We start from the raw sequence: 14,587 nt of genomic DNA on the forward strand, positions 1-14,587 counted from the left end.
TTTACTCTGTTACAGGAAAAGCCGCCTGTATATTATTCAACATCCGGCGGCACTCGCTCAAATGGATACGATGATGCCTGGTCCGTGTAGGTAAATTAAACAGATAAGCCAGGATGCCACCACTTACTTATGTTTAGCCATCTGGGCACTCTGTAAGTTATGAGCCCACTTGCCCGGAATAGGACACAAGAGATAGAACATGTTCCTAGACATGGCTGCCGGGAGCGTATTTAAGCTGCACGGCAGTGTAAATTGAAGTTGAGCCGTTGTTGGGTGCAACATCGGACTTGTGAGGTGTGATACGAAGCGTGGAGCTTGATTCGAAATACAATCAATGGTCAGAATTGAGTGTGGTTGTGTAATTGTTGACGGAAAACGATATTTGTAACACACAACAGTGGCACAACTGGAGGGATTGGTAATCCAGCGTTGCAACGGAAAGAAAAATAGAGGCGGGAAAGCGCATCCAAAGTAAATTACGTTTCAGATTTTATGAGCATAGCATAAAGCAAGTACCCGATGCAGGTAACCAGAAAATGAAATGCTCGAATTAATAAGTTGGTGATTGTCTGGTACCAGCCATGCGGGATAACGAGTGGTCGAAATCTCTGGAAGATTTTAAAGCTCAGAAAGTGCATGCCGAGTGTGTTTAGCTGATAGATGGTGTATATGATTTGAAAAACATATAGAAAAATTATTTGAGCGAACGGGTATGGAGATCCTTGAGGCATAATCGGTAGACTCCGAATCTATAAAATATTGAGCTTCAGCGCTGACGCGGAGACGAAGGCGAAAGCTGAGAGGACGTAGTCCGACAAGATATGGCGTTCATCCCTTCGTTCCAACCAGGTACATGTACTCTGTACATGTACTGTACATTCAGGGGTTTCCCTCCCGACTTGGCAGCAATTCCATGGCCATTACATCCGACTATAGAGCGAAGTTCTAACCAATTGGAGGAGCCAGTAGACATATTCCGCAAGCTCGGAAATTAGAATTTGGCCATCTTTGGCCCGTTGAACCTCATTGGAAATTCGTCTGAAACAGGCCACTGTGCGCGGTGGGAAGGCTACAGGTCATGCTACCAGTGCAGCGTATGAAGAGCTGCCGAAGATAGGAGAAACACAAAATTAATGTTGTCGTGGTCGTGGTATAGTTCCCATCAACACTTATGCCAAATGAGAGGGCTTGATAGGTTACGTGGGCGCATAAAAGTATGAACGGTCAGAGACTGCTGTCGCTCGATACTTATGCTCCGTGCCGGAACTTGGACGAATTGGCCAGATGCTTGTCCTGCTAACTTCACCGTACAATCTAGGAGGGAGAAAAGGTCTTGAGATCTGGCACTGACAGAAATTGTTCCGGGCTGGAGGAATAAGTTTAATTGGAGACGGGTTCAGAATTGGCGCCGAGACTGGAATGTTATCGGGGTCAAATGAGCGCATGTTGTAATCTACTGCGGATAAATCGCTGCAGCTGCCTATTCCGTGCACGATAGAATATCCTGATTATAGCGCCGGGAATGTTGTAGATAGAGAAGGGGGCTTCAGCCCCAAGTTATTTTAGATAATGTATTCGTCTGGTCCACCTTCGTTTTACGGTGTGCTGAGGCGGCTATCACTTTCATTCCTAGGCCGATGTGAAAGTTGGAATGGTGTAGACGAGTCGTCGTAATCAGCAGGCCGGGCGCGGTATCGATTTGATCCTTGCCAAAGGGCATAATAAAATGAGGCATTTGCAACAATGCTTGCGCAGACTATCTCAATGGATGCCCACTATAGTGTCGCCACAGATAGTATCTCCCCATTAGCACTGAATACAGTATACTCGTCAAGTTTCGGAGTTTTGGAGCATGTACCAGAGAACGTGTAGTTTGAGCCACTGAGTGACTTAATATCAGAGGCAGTCGCGTAATTGTTATTACAACAACCAATATGCCGACTAGGAACAATAGGGTTAACTGTAGCTTACTATACGAGGATTAGCAAGCGTGAATGATACTGGGTTCTTGACTAGGCCATGAGATCCAGTACATACGCCTGAAAGTCGAGAGATGTCATTCTCCAGAGCATTGGAATGGGGAAGAGAATCAAAGCAAGATCAGTTACGATGTTTAACGAGCCCATGGTGAGCAAATTAGACATTCCTTTCCGACACGGATCTAAATTGGCGTAGTATGATTAGCTTTCACTTGAAAACATTTATGAAAATAGGGCGTTAAATCACGATGATGCCCATCTAAAGTTCACTTACGATGCGAATATTTAGGATTCCAAAACCTACATAACAGCCATTTTATTAGTGGGGTGTAATTGATAACTGAGAGGGGGGATGTCTTACATGAACAATGGCTGACATTCAAGCAGTGTAGCCAGCAATGTAGCGAAGAAAGTTACCACGATAAAGGCCCGCAGGAACTGGAGAGAGTAATGGACTTTGTTGGACCCAGTTTCCAGCCTTTTATAAAACCGTAGCAAGCAAAGTTTCATGCACCAAAGACTGAAGAATGGCAAAAATATTAGGTGATGTCCATAAACTTTGAACTTTTTCTTCTGTCACTCGGATCTCGCGTAGATCTAAAGTAAATCTAATTTCGAACTAGATGAAGAGGAAATAACACCCACAAAAGAGCATAGAATACACGACCAACTAAGATGAGTTTTTGCGACAACACCTGGTCATCAATTGAAGGAGATAGCCGGAGACCAAACACTCTGATCATAGCAACAGTGCGGCATATTAGGGGCAGCAGTGCGAATGTCATCCAGCTATCATCGGGTCCCCATGATCGATTAGACGACTTGATCACGCCGCACTTTACAAGCAATCGGTAGCCACATCGAAATAAGATTTGGAGAGAGCTGAGTGCGGCACAAATGACGATCTGCGTGGCTTCTGAAGTCCATCTCATTGAAGTGCGGGAAAGGCGCGATAGGAAACAAGCAAGATTGATATCTGACTCTGCGCATTGCTTTGGGAAAATTCGAGCTCAGCATCCAACAACTCGAGAACGAATGAGTAATTGGAAGTTATGTGAAGTTGTTGCAAAATAGAGCTCATCTGAAGAAGGGAGAAGAGCTGGATTTTCAATAGCGAAAAATGCTGGAGCTTTGCATGTGGGGTTCTCCCTTGAGCAAGGTCCGCACAGGGTCTCCACATAAGCAGAGAAGAATTGCGCTTGGCCAATGGCTCGATGCCATGTTAAGAATAGTCCCTCTATACCCATGCTGAAAAGGGCGTGAGACGTCGTATTATTTGCCTATTTGTATTTATTCCTCTCAAGATCCCCGCCGCCCAGAAACGCGAATTCCGTTTGGGTTAAACAACCACAGATTGGACAGCTAGGGTTTCATTTCAACTCAAACGAGAGCGCCATGGAATGCATTTCAGGGGATCAAAACCCAATTTGCCTTCGACTTCCGCAAGAACACAACAGTACGGATGCACAAATTTTACTGTCGCAGTCTCAACCCCGAGCACAGAGCGTACGCATATCGCGAAGAACATCGGTGAGTTGTCATATACCCGCGGCTCCGCGGCTAGTCGACAGCGTTACCGAGCGCAGCCGACCAATGGCGCTAAGCCATAACTAGCATAAGCACCAAATCTTTACAAGGTGGGGAACCACGCGATTCCAAGGCCCCTGTCAACAACACTACAGGGCACGAAAGTCGATGGTATTTGATATTCAGAAAACGTGTTTTTACGCAGTATGCAGAAAATCAGGGGATGCAGCCCCCCAAAACACACAACCTCACACATATGGTGCAGGCCCAACAGTTCACGACCCATCTCCATGGTTCCGAATCTTAACGCAGGGACTAATAAAATTGCGAAGGAGTGAGACTCCATAGTGCTAACTACTCTTCTTCTCCAGACAGAATTATTTCGTGGCCTAACCCCTCATAAACCCAAAATGCCGCTGTGCATCCAAGACATGAGACAACCGCCACTAGCCACAATGCCAATCCCACCATAACTACCAATTTCGAGCCCCAGACCATACCATGACCATGCAAAAACTGGGCCAACTGTGCGGAATGCGGATGAAACCGACTGTCCAATAATGCCATGGACAGTACCCAGCACTAATAGATGCGACGAACAATTGTTTAGTAAAATGATGGATGCTGGGAGTGTCAAGGTCCGTGATAGGACCCTGACTCCTTTCACCGAATAGACGATTACCTCTTCAAGAAATTATGCAACCAAAACTGCACAAATAGTCATGAGAACGGTATTTAAAAGCATTGGGAGCGCAAAAAAAATACTTTTTCAACAACGTGACTCCAGCATTGTCTCCAAAAGTCAATTTTTCTCCAAAAAGTCGTGGGTAACTAGTGACAGGATCGGCCAGGAAATCGCCCATAACTACAAGGAAATGTATCATGAGTCTATGAGTCAGTTATGACAAAAGGATGCTTGCAATATGGCATGGGAAAATGTCTCACAGCCTTACCTGGCCCGGATAGGGAAGCAATATTAAATCCGATTGGTAGAATCGAAAAGGCTCTTGACTGGTAGTTTTTCTTCCTGATATTTTCCACTATCATGGTCCGGATAATTCCAACCATACCATTGATAGCTCCACCAAAGGAACGCCAGAACATGGCCTGGGTAAACGACGTCGAAAACGCAATACCCAGATAGGATACGCTCGTCCCTAGAAGCAGGACAAATTTCCGTTCACCCAATTTAGCATCGGCAGCATGACCCCAGGGAACAGCAGTAGCAAACTGAGCAGCCGTGAATGCGCCTTGAAGAAAACCGGCCTGAGTCGAGATTGTTGAATCGGATAGCGACGAGTCAAACGATTTGAGTTGAAGAACATGTAAGCTTGAAGAGAGGTGACCTAGAGAAAGTCGAACACCCGACATATCCCAAGTATTACCAGCTGGTCTTTTCGAGGAAGAGACATCCACGTCACATGCTGAGGCTTCACATTGCTCTCCAGCCTTTCTGCTGCGCCGAAGTGCAACGTCGACGACGACGATGGAATTCGCCTATGTTCGCGCTCTCCTCCTTCCATAATTGCTGGTTCCCATTCCTGTTGTGAATCCAAGTCAAAGCTCCCATTCCGGCTTCCAAGGTTGTTGATATGTAGCTCGAGGCCACTTGCAGAAGTCCCACGGGCCTTCGGTATGCGATGCTTATGCCTGTCAAAACCGAGGTCGTTCGATTATGAGTCCAGGCCATTGCTCAACGCCCCCCCTCAAGCCCCTAAAGTCGAACAGTTTCCAGATTATGGCGCGAGCGTAACATATAACTATCGAGATTCCAAAATCCGGCAACAACTTTCTCGATTATGTGTGCGTCTGCAAGACAGACCAAAAAACTGATTGGAAAATTGGAAACTATTCTGCTCGGATATATCGGGGGGGACAATAGATTTTCAAACCTTGCTGACGATCTGCAATCAATCCCACTTGGTTGATCTCTTGTTGTATTGAAATCTCAGGAAGATTTTGGAAGGCGAGAGATATGTAAGTGACATAGATTCTAGAGCATGAAATGTTTCTTGCTACAGCTGGAATGGCTAACTATCTAGATACAGTAAATACACATCCAACAACTGCAGAACGAGTAGCTGCGCTGTAATTATCACATCTCACAAGTTGGCCTACCCTGCCCTACCTAATGGAGTACATCAACATGTGCCCTTCGCCATACTTCACTGCCGTTCATAAAATACTGCAAATTCTTATACAGATTGTCTTCGGGTCCCTTCTCTATCCACTGGCGGCGGCATCATGGATAATCTTATTACATAGTATTTTCTGCTCGCTACCTTCCTTTCCGGGGTCTACATCTACCCTGTTCACGCCCAGCCCTGGACGGGGGAAAAAAATCTCTGGGAAGTATAACCTCAACTAACGCTCACCAGCTCCACAAAGTTCCATTACTTTTCCTCTTATGCATGGTGATGACGCCGAAGCGCAAGGGTCATGCACTGTACGTACTTGGGTAGTTGCAAACATCAGGGGTAAACGGGGGGAATTCGGAAAATAATCCTTTTCAGATCAACAAAGATTCTCCTACCTATGGAGCAGGTACATATGATCAGTACCACATGTATTGTACAGTTACATACATATGCATGTCGTGTGCCTGAGAAATACTACTTCAATCATGGATCTTTATGGGTGTTTCAATCCAAATACCCTCCATATAAAAATGCAGGAAAGGGACCAGAGTAAAATTTCGGTTGATCTTTTTACTCCATGCACTGACCATCACTTTGTTAACCATACTACATATATTCCTGCCCTCCTTTTCGAAACTGCTACGACCTGCTCGTTTGCCCAGCATGTTTAATTTTCTACCACCTTGCTTGAAGGATATTCTGGTGACCATCATGAGAGGAAGGTTAGCAACCAAAGGGGGAGAGAGATAATTTAAGGCATCTACCGGGGCCGCGCAAGTTGGACTCGTTCATACGATCAATACAGACTACATATGTAAGTTTGTGTTCGTCGATGAGTTGACAGCGCGGTTGGAGTCGAAAGTAAGTAGAATATAGCATTTTTATTGGGGGTATACCAGTCTTCGCTGTGCCCCTAGCAGCGGGATGTTGATCGTGGGCCTTGGCTCCATCTTATGTGTACAAAGTCAGGGATCAAAAAGGGAATTTATGTGCTTGACATCATAACTATGTAACTCATGTATCCTAAAAACTCTGAATACATGCATGTGTGAAAATTTTGTTGTTTCAAATCTAGACCTTTGTTAATTTTGATGCTGAGAGAAGATATTTGTCATAGATATATAGCTTTTCTATGCACAAACTGAGAAAAGTCAAATTAAAAGAGAATCTATACAGTAACTAGTTGGCCAAAAGGTGAAGATATGAGGAATACTCCTGAACATGTCTATATTCAAAGTAGAAATCAGAAACAAAGGGTGTTTTAGTGCCTAATGCGAAACAAGGAACCTGATGCGCAAGTCCGACCTTGCTTATCTCTTGGCGGTGTGGCGAGAGTCCGTCATATACCAAGAAACATGAATCACAGCTTAGCTTGGGGGATATAAAAACCAGAAATAAAAGAAAGGAAAAAGGAAAGCAAGGGAAAGGGAAGGAGAGGAGAGGAAGGAAAAGGCCATGCCCAAAATATCTCAATTAAAATGGACGAGTATGGGGAAAAGGAATGAATGCGAATAACTCAAGTCACGAAGTAGCGAACCGGCGCCTTTTGAGCTCTGAAGCATTCGCGAAAGAAACAAGTTTACGGAACCTATGGAATCAGCGGAAAAGCCGTTTACAGGTCATGGTAACGGCAAGGGAGGTGGCAATCATATAGAGGCGCACATGGCCACGGCCTGGGGACTAGCATTCATCATCTGCCTGCGATTCCACGCTCGGCACCGCTCAACAAACCCCTGCGTGATGCTTCCTCTGGGGAAGACAGCGTCTGGAATCTCTTCACCCAGGAACTCGCATAGCGGACCCAGCCTTCGCCGATTTTGTACTCCAGTAATCGCTGCTTCGGGACAAGACTGCGCACTTCCTCGACATGGTTCAGATAGACCTGTTTCCCCTTATTGGGGAAATCGCCCTTGAAGAAAGTGTCGAAGAATTTCTGAAGCATGGGGCGGTACATGCTGGCTGTCCAGCTGAAGTCGGAGACGAGTCTATGTTCCGGATCGGTGACGCGCTACCAGACGGTTTTCATGACGGAGTTGTGCCATGAATTAACGTCCCGAGTCGTGAGGATGACTTTGGCGTTTGGATATGCTTCGATTAACTCTTTGCAAAGGCTCACGCAGGCCAGTCGCAGACAGCCTGTTGTTGTTGAAGTACGTAAGTGTTTCTTGTCGATATCTTATATAGATACATGAATGCATCATTTCCGGAGCGTGCGAAGGAATCATACATGACAATGCCCCAGGAGTTGATTCCATTATTTTCACCCGAATTCGCCTACGGCATCATATTTGGCTGCTAGCGCATCCTACCACATCAGGCAATCTGAAGGGTTCTCAACGCTTGCGCTCATCATGTGGTATGTATCCACGTAGCCGAGGCGTTCCAGAGCGGCTCGAAAGGCTATATGAACATATCGTCAGCAGCAATTTGACCATTTTCTTTTATATGATTTCTTCCTTTGCCGTGAAATCGCAAATTGACATACATGCAGTACCAGTCCGCCCTACGCCAATGGTCAACACCTTCATGGGAACTGTCCGATGCCATTTCTGCCGCTCTATACAGGTATCTTCTGTAAAAATATCCGCTAATGTTTGAGGAGGGAGGGACTCTGCGGAAGTCATATCTAAACAGCAATAATTGAAAACAAGGAGTGTGATCCTACGATTTGTTAGATGATGCCAATGTAAAAAAAAGTAAAAATAAATAAAAAATAGACAGTGTAGAAGGAAATCTCGTGTTGAAATGAGTGTAGTCAAAATCGCCTTCAAGCAAAATATTGAGATGAAAAGATCGAGAGAAAAAAGTCGGGATGCCCATCTCTCATCAACTCGTATAGGTCATGAACCTAGAATTAGAAGAGCAGAGCGCTGATCCTTGATCTAAACTGTTACAAAAGCCCGAGCTTGAGCTGGCTCCGGTTTGTTATGGGGGACGGAAAAATATGGAGACGGAAAGGTATGATCGGCCGTGTATGTTTGTTATACGCCAATGGTGGGGATAACATGGGCACCAAACGTCTTCATAGAGTCTCATCTTTGGAAGGAGGAGCGAGGAGCGAGAACTTCGGATGTCCGCAGCACGTCGTCAAGGATGTAGCAGACGACTGACAGGAGATTGTAGTTTATGGTTCGGCGCTTCTGGCATCTTCCGAAATATTATCCTAATTTCTGTCCCGGTTGCTGCCAGCCATGCAACGGAAAACCTGCACTAATGAAAACTGACAGATTCAACCAGATGCACGCGTGGGAGTTATACTGGTGTGAAGATATGCGCAAGCTTTCCCATCTGGTTGCGTAACATAATTGCTGAAATGGAATGTTCTTGCAAGAGGCCTCTGATCAGCAGAAACTCTACCGTTTATACTGAAACCTACTTTTCCATTGACCTGGGGGTGTGTTTCAAAGTTTGGACCAATCCTGGCTTCAATCCCGGCTGTTTTCAGGCTTGGGTAAACAGAAACATAATCAATGACTCCAATTTATTAGTATTCGGCAATTCAAAGGGATCAAAATCATCCGCTCAGTATGTTGATGAAGTCAGTTACGTGGTTAAAATCTCACATGGTGTTCGACGCAATCATGGAGCCAGCAAGGGACCAAGCAAGAAGAAAACGTTGTTGTGGCGGCATGCGATAACCTCTTAGAAGCCGGGTTTCAACTGCAAAAGGATAGAGAAAAGAGACCGTCGCGAAAAGGTGAAATAAGAAACAACAACCTGAGGAGAATAGGCTCCTATGTCACATATCCGGGGTATTTCGAGGAGTAATGATGGGATTCAAGATGTGAAGTAAGTGTATAGTGCGGGCATTCTATGGCGGAGTCTTTTGAGAATTACATCAATGAAAGCAATTGAGGGAAAGGACATGCCGACGGGTAAGTGTATAGTCGTGCGTTCATTCAAGCTTATCCAAGTGCTCCAATCTTGTCAGCACAACCTGTTTGCTTGTTTCCTCAACCTCGCCAGCGAGAAACACCTCGTCGAGAATAGCATAAACCTGGATATATATCAATTTTTTTTAAAAAAAAAAAATTAGCATCCAAACCGATACACTGAACACAGCCCGATTTCGCAATTTCGCCCCCCCAAAAAAAAAAAAAAAAAAAAAAAAAAAAAAAAAAAAAAAAAAAAAAAAAAAAAAAAAAAAAAAGAAGGGGGAAAGAAAGAAAGAAAGAAAGAAAGAAAGAAAGAGAGAGAAAAGAATATTCGACATCATCCATAGCTCACGGAACGAAAGACGCACCTTATAGAAGTTGAAAACTAAATCAAGCTCACAAACATTGCCGAAAAACTGATCGAGGACCTCCACGAAAAAGTGTATGGCTTCCAAGTATGCCAATTCATTATCATTCGCATCGACACAGACGCAGAAGAATAGGCCCGCATATCGCCTATAAACGATCTTCGTGCTGCGACGGAACTCGACAAAGTTGGATTGATATTTTTGATCTCGAGGGGCAATGAGGCGGTGGACCTGTAGGATAACTCGGGCTTTAGATATAGGAAACGTTGCGCTGGATGTTCCGCATATATAGGAGGGAGATCTAGATGGAGGGGAATTCTTGGTGGCGGGAAACGGACCTCTCCCTTTAGTTTTACTTTCTCATCGTCCTAATACTTGTTAGCTATTAATTGCAACATATAAACCATGGCGGATAAGATGTCACTTACATTGTATGGGGCATACCATTTTGCCAGACGGGTCTTGCCTCTTGGCCACGTTAGCGAAGTTCACGCATTTGGAGAAGGGTCTACACACTGCCTGTTCTGGATAAGAATAAATGAAAGAACCATGCCGCATAAATATGGCCTGTTACCAAGCCTTTCATTGGCTAATGCTTCATGGAGGTGTATGTTTGCCGCATGAGATATTGCAGTACAATACTCCAAGCTGGTGGTTGAAGCTTATCTCACGTCATTCTGCCAAGTGCAACCGCCTTTCAGTAACTAGTTATTCGGAACAGCGGCGTTAATGTTATACCGGAAATAGACAGCATTGAATTGTCTAGAAGGAGATACGAGGAAACAGTTATTCTCTCAAAAAATTCCTGAAAGATGAAGTGATACCGTCCAAACTATACAAAAGAACCATTCTCCCCTGAAAATCTATTTTATAACTAAAATATTCAAGCATACCAAAAACCAATACGCTAAAATATTCCTCTGATTCGATAAGTGAGCATCTCATTTGCTATCAAAGATTCGCTGGCTCATCTTTCTGGATTTCGAAATATCCGCACTCTGCATAAGGTTGTCATCAGTCGCCCAGGCATTATCGCGGACATGTCTTGCCACTTAATGAAGCTTGACATCGTAGGAACGGGAATAGGACCATACCGTAGAATCGACAGGATCAGCAGTAGCAGCTTCGCTGTCACGACAACCCATCACATCATCCTCGCCGTCATCGACAGGAGAATCTTCGTCAGAATCCTCAAATGAACGCTCTGGATCTCCATTGTAAACAACGAACCAGCCAATCTCCGCATCAGGCGCGAGTTCATTTCTAAGTTTCCTAAATACTTCACTCCCAGCCGTTGACAAGCCCGGGTCCTGCTGTAGAATCTCCTGGACCCTTAATCCTAGCCCCGCACCGGATAAGGCCTCTGCGCCCATAGTCATGGTCTTTGCTGCGACGTATGCATATGGTTGGCTTACCGCGTCAGGGCTAAGGTCCTCAGGGTCGTACTGTTCAATAAGTTGGAGATTAGGGAGATGAGTGAGGATGTCAGGGTCAAGGAGCTTGAATGAATTGAGGACTGCTGCCGTTGTAGTCGGGTGCTGGAGGTACTCCGCAGCTGCGTCGAGAAGGTTGTAGAGGGCTATGTAAGCGCGTATACCTGGAGCTAAGGGGTTGGGCGCTCTGTGCCAACGGAAGCCATAAAGTATATAGGTGACCATTTTGGAGGAGGTAGGTAAAATACTGATGATGGACCTCGCTCGAATGGCCTTGACAGGAGATTAATTGAGATGTTAGTTAGAAGGATGGCCTGCATATCAACGGAGGAAGAGCTCTTGAGCCACGAGTGATTGCCATGTCACGGATGGTAGTCCCGTGTGTTTTAGGAATATTTATTGTCGAACATGTATGGTGTCTAAAAGACAAGCATATCTTATGGTGCAACATTCTGCGTGGAAGTCCAGTGATACCTAGGTAGTTAGGGTGAGGTCACATGAGCCCCTTGATGGCATCCATCCACAGCTATTGTCCCCTGAGCATTTTCCGCCTGTGATATAGATGTACAAAGATAATTGAACAATGTCTTTATATTTATAGGACATCCGCCACTATATCTACCCTTTGGCCATAGAAATTTCATCCACGGGCATCTACAATTATATAAAATTATATACATTATTCGCGGTAGCGTCCCATCCCTTAGTGGCCCTCTTAACGAAGGCTTGTTCTATGTATGCTTGTTTGATATTTCGTGGACAAGCGTCAGCACAATGCTTGATTCCAACGGAATCTTACGGCTTAGAAATCCATATACCCTTCCGGATAGATCTCTTGGATTGAAGCCATTGTTATCATCCTAACCATCGTCGTCATCGTGATTTCTTATCTTCAGCTCCACCGGTCATAATGGAGGAAGGACCGTTAACCATGACGACATCATCATCGTCCGAATCGGCCTCTCTTCTAGAGCACGGTCCACGTTTCTTCTGCTCAGAGTCCGTGATCCGCCTGTTCACCTCAACCAAATTTTCGTTCGATATGGTAGACAGCGGTTTTATCAGAGTATCGTGGAGAAAGGAACCAAAGCTGCTGGACCGCCTTCCACTGCCGCGGCTTTGGCTCCTGCTCCTGCTACTTGCATGGCTAGGGGGCATGCTCTTTAGTCGAGATAGATAAGAATCGCCATTAGGGCCCTCATGTACAAGCTTTTCCGATTCGAAATCCGGTAGGATTTCAGGTCCGAACGTGTCAATTACCTCAACAACTTGAGCAGCCAGCGCTTGACGCTCAGCTCGCAACTGAGCCAATGAAGTAGCTGATCTGGGCTTTAAAGCGACTAGTAGTGGTGGTAGAGACTTGAGCACGTCAGCGCCTATCTCGCCAATGCGTAGCCCGGCAAGGGAGACGAAAATCATGAGTCCGAAGAACAATATCGAAAAAAGCGACAACGGCATAATATCAGGGATATAATTCCTCGGATTAATCCACCAAGACACAGCAGAACAGTAATGCCCATCGTGGCGACAATAACGCAACCAAACCGTGGCTATAGCGGTATAAAAGGTGTACAAAGCCGGTGCTAGCACCATCGCCACAATAATCTTCCAACTTCCGACAACATCGCGTGCTTCTAGCTTAACAACGGAAACTGCTAGCGCTTTACGCTGTTTTCTGACAGACACGATCTTCGTAATGATGAAAACCGGCCAGAATAAAGCAATTGACGGTAGAGTTCCCACTGCCAGTGCGAGAAATTCACCGATACGCCGAAGCAGAGTGCCAAACACTACCCACCACGGCCGTTGCTCTACATCTCCCCACTCGACTTGGTGATCCCGAATACCTAATGCCTTCAGCCGATCATTGTAGTCTGATACAGCCTTTTTTAACTGAAGAACTTTAGGCTCGTCCTTAAACCGCGTATAGCCTTTAAGAAGGTTCCGGTTAAGTTCAACAACAACGGGTAAAGGGAGCTTCATTCGTAGAGGCCTATATAGTCTTCTCGTAGCTTGAATGGCCATAAGGGTGTCATGATCCGGAGCTAGTTGAGTGACAGCAGCAAGTGCGTCGTTAATTGTTTCCAGCAATGATCCCACAGCGTTACGTTTGAGCTGTCCTCCGGCCTTGAAAGCTTCAATTTGATCTGGGTGAACCTGAACGGGGTTACCAAACTCTATAACAGCACGGGACCGGAATTTATTTGGATGGAAGTAATTCATGCCACAGGGGATTATAGAGAGGCCGCAGTCAGGATCTCGTGCTAGAGTACCTAGGGCAATTATAGCCACGCCAGCTTTCAATGGAAGCAAATTAGGGCGGTCATGACTTCCTCCCTCGGGAAAGATGCCAACACAACCGCCGTTGCAAAGTTCGCGATACACTGAATCGAACATCTGGCTTTGGTCCACAAACGGCGCGACTTTAAACGGGGTCCCATTGCGCAATCCATCGTAGAGCGGGTGGTCCTTATCAAAATCTTTGAATGGTCTGCGGAGCCGCAGTTCTTGCGGCCCCAGGATTTCAGCAATTGCTTGCTGTTCGACATTCGTTCTCCCCACCCTAGGTAAAACAATTAAGCCCCCTTCCATGAACTCTCCGTTGGTGAAGTTCGTTCCTTTCCCGCGGACCAGAGTTGGGTCATTTTCCGGATGGGGCAGGCAAATCGTGCCCTCAGCAGGCTTGACAAGGTCCATTGCCCTGACCACAGATACAGCCCCCATAAGACGAGTCATCCTCCCAATGTATGGGTCGCGCATAGTTTTGTCCGCCGTGAGAAAAGATGTGCGGCGTCCAGCATAGCGTCTCATGTTGCGCATTAACACAGCGGAATCGACGAATTGGTTGGCATGCGGCGCGGCGACTATGATCACCGGGCCGCTCTTAGGGATCCGCCATGCTCCCCGGGAATAAATTTCACGGAAGAAAATATCTAGACAACACGCGAAAATCCATATCCCGAAGTCATAAACCCACGGGATCATATAACTCTGGGTCATGATGAATGAGCTAGGTATGCTGCCGTGTCACTTAGCCAGGAGAAGGGACAGCAAACTGCAACATTAGATGCGCACGGAAAATGCCATGATAGGGCGGGAGGTAGGCGAGACTTCTTGGTGGAAGGGTAGGGGTAACGTTAGCCCTCCCGGCTGCCCGATTTGTTGGGGATTCAACGACCTAGAATACTCCGGTTCCTTCATGAAAACCGTCCAAGGCAGGGGTGGCCAAGACTTCACTAGGTAGGGCTAGAACCCAGGTGTCCAATA

At 45.9% G+C, this 14,587-nt stretch overlaps 6 protein-coding genes across 6 annotated transcripts; all 6 read right to left on the bottom strand.

Moving 5' to 3' along the window:
• Positions 1–1,595: 1,595 nt before the first annotated feature.
• On the bottom strand, positions 1,596–2,126 carry BDBG_03022 (uncharacterized protein; the record flags this gene model as incomplete). Its single annotated transcript, XM_031721061.1, has 3 exons — positions 1,596–1,775; positions 1,859–1,970; positions 2,038–2,126. 3 exons carry the CDS (start codon positions 2,124–2,126, stop codon positions 1,596–1,598), a joined length of 381 nt encoding a protein of 126 aa, XP_031577474.1.
• A 1,777-nt stretch (positions 2,127–3,903) lies between these two features.
• BDBG_03023 (uncharacterized protein) lies at positions 3,904–5,919 on the bottom strand (the record flags this gene model as incomplete). The annotated part of the gene is made up of 4 exons (XM_002626800.1): positions 3,904–4,088; positions 4,460–4,772; positions 4,892–5,156; positions 5,882–5,919. 4 exons carry the CDS (start codon positions 5,917–5,919, stop codon positions 3,904–3,906), a joined length of 801 nt encoding a protein of 266 aa, XP_002626846.1.
• A 1,415-nt stretch (positions 5,920–7,334) lies between these two features.
• On the bottom strand, positions 7,335–7,598 carry BDBG_16736 (uncharacterized protein; the record flags this gene model as incomplete). Its single annotated transcript, XM_031724622.1, has 1 exon — positions 7,335–7,598. One exon carries the CDS (start codon positions 7,596–7,598, stop codon positions 7,335–7,337), a length of 264 nt encoding a protein of 87 aa, XP_031577475.1.
• A 351-nt stretch (positions 7,599–7,949) lies between these two features.
• On the bottom strand, positions 7,950–8,268 carry BDBG_16737 (uncharacterized protein; the record flags this gene model as incomplete). Its single annotated transcript, XM_031724623.1, has 2 exons — positions 7,950–8,044; positions 8,130–8,268. 2 exons carry the CDS (start codon positions 8,266–8,268, stop codon positions 7,950–7,952), a joined length of 234 nt encoding a protein of 77 aa, XP_031577476.1.
• Positions 8,269–9,539: 1,271 nt separating this feature from the next.
• Positions 9,540–11,545, bottom strand: BDBG_16738 (uncharacterized protein; the record flags this gene model as incomplete). Its single annotated transcript, XM_031724624.1, has 5 exons — positions 9,540–9,641; positions 9,888–10,118; positions 10,226–10,255; positions 10,316–10,348; positions 10,982–11,545. 5 exons carry the CDS (start codon positions 11,543–11,545, stop codon positions 9,540–9,542), a joined length of 960 nt encoding a protein of 319 aa, XP_031577477.1.
• A 219-nt stretch (positions 11,546–11,764) lies between these two features.
• BDBG_03027 (acetyltransferase) lies at positions 11,765–14,582 on the bottom strand. Its single transcript, XM_002626804.2, has one exon. It carries the CDS (start codon positions 14,318–14,320, stop codon positions 12,194–12,196), a length of 2,127 nt encoding a protein of 708 aa, XP_002626850.1. The 5' UTR covers positions 14,321–14,582; the 3' UTR covers positions 11,765–12,193.
• Positions 14,583–14,587: the final 5 nt, after the last annotated feature.

Source organism: Blastomyces gilchristii (assembly GCF_000003855.2).
Source record: "Blastomyces gilchristii SLH14081 genomic scaffold supercont1.4, whole genome shotgun sequence".
In the NCBI taxonomy this organism is placed as follows: Eukaryota; Fungi; Ascomycota; class Eurotiomycetes; order Onygenales; family Ajellomycetaceae; genus Blastomyces; species Blastomyces gilchristii.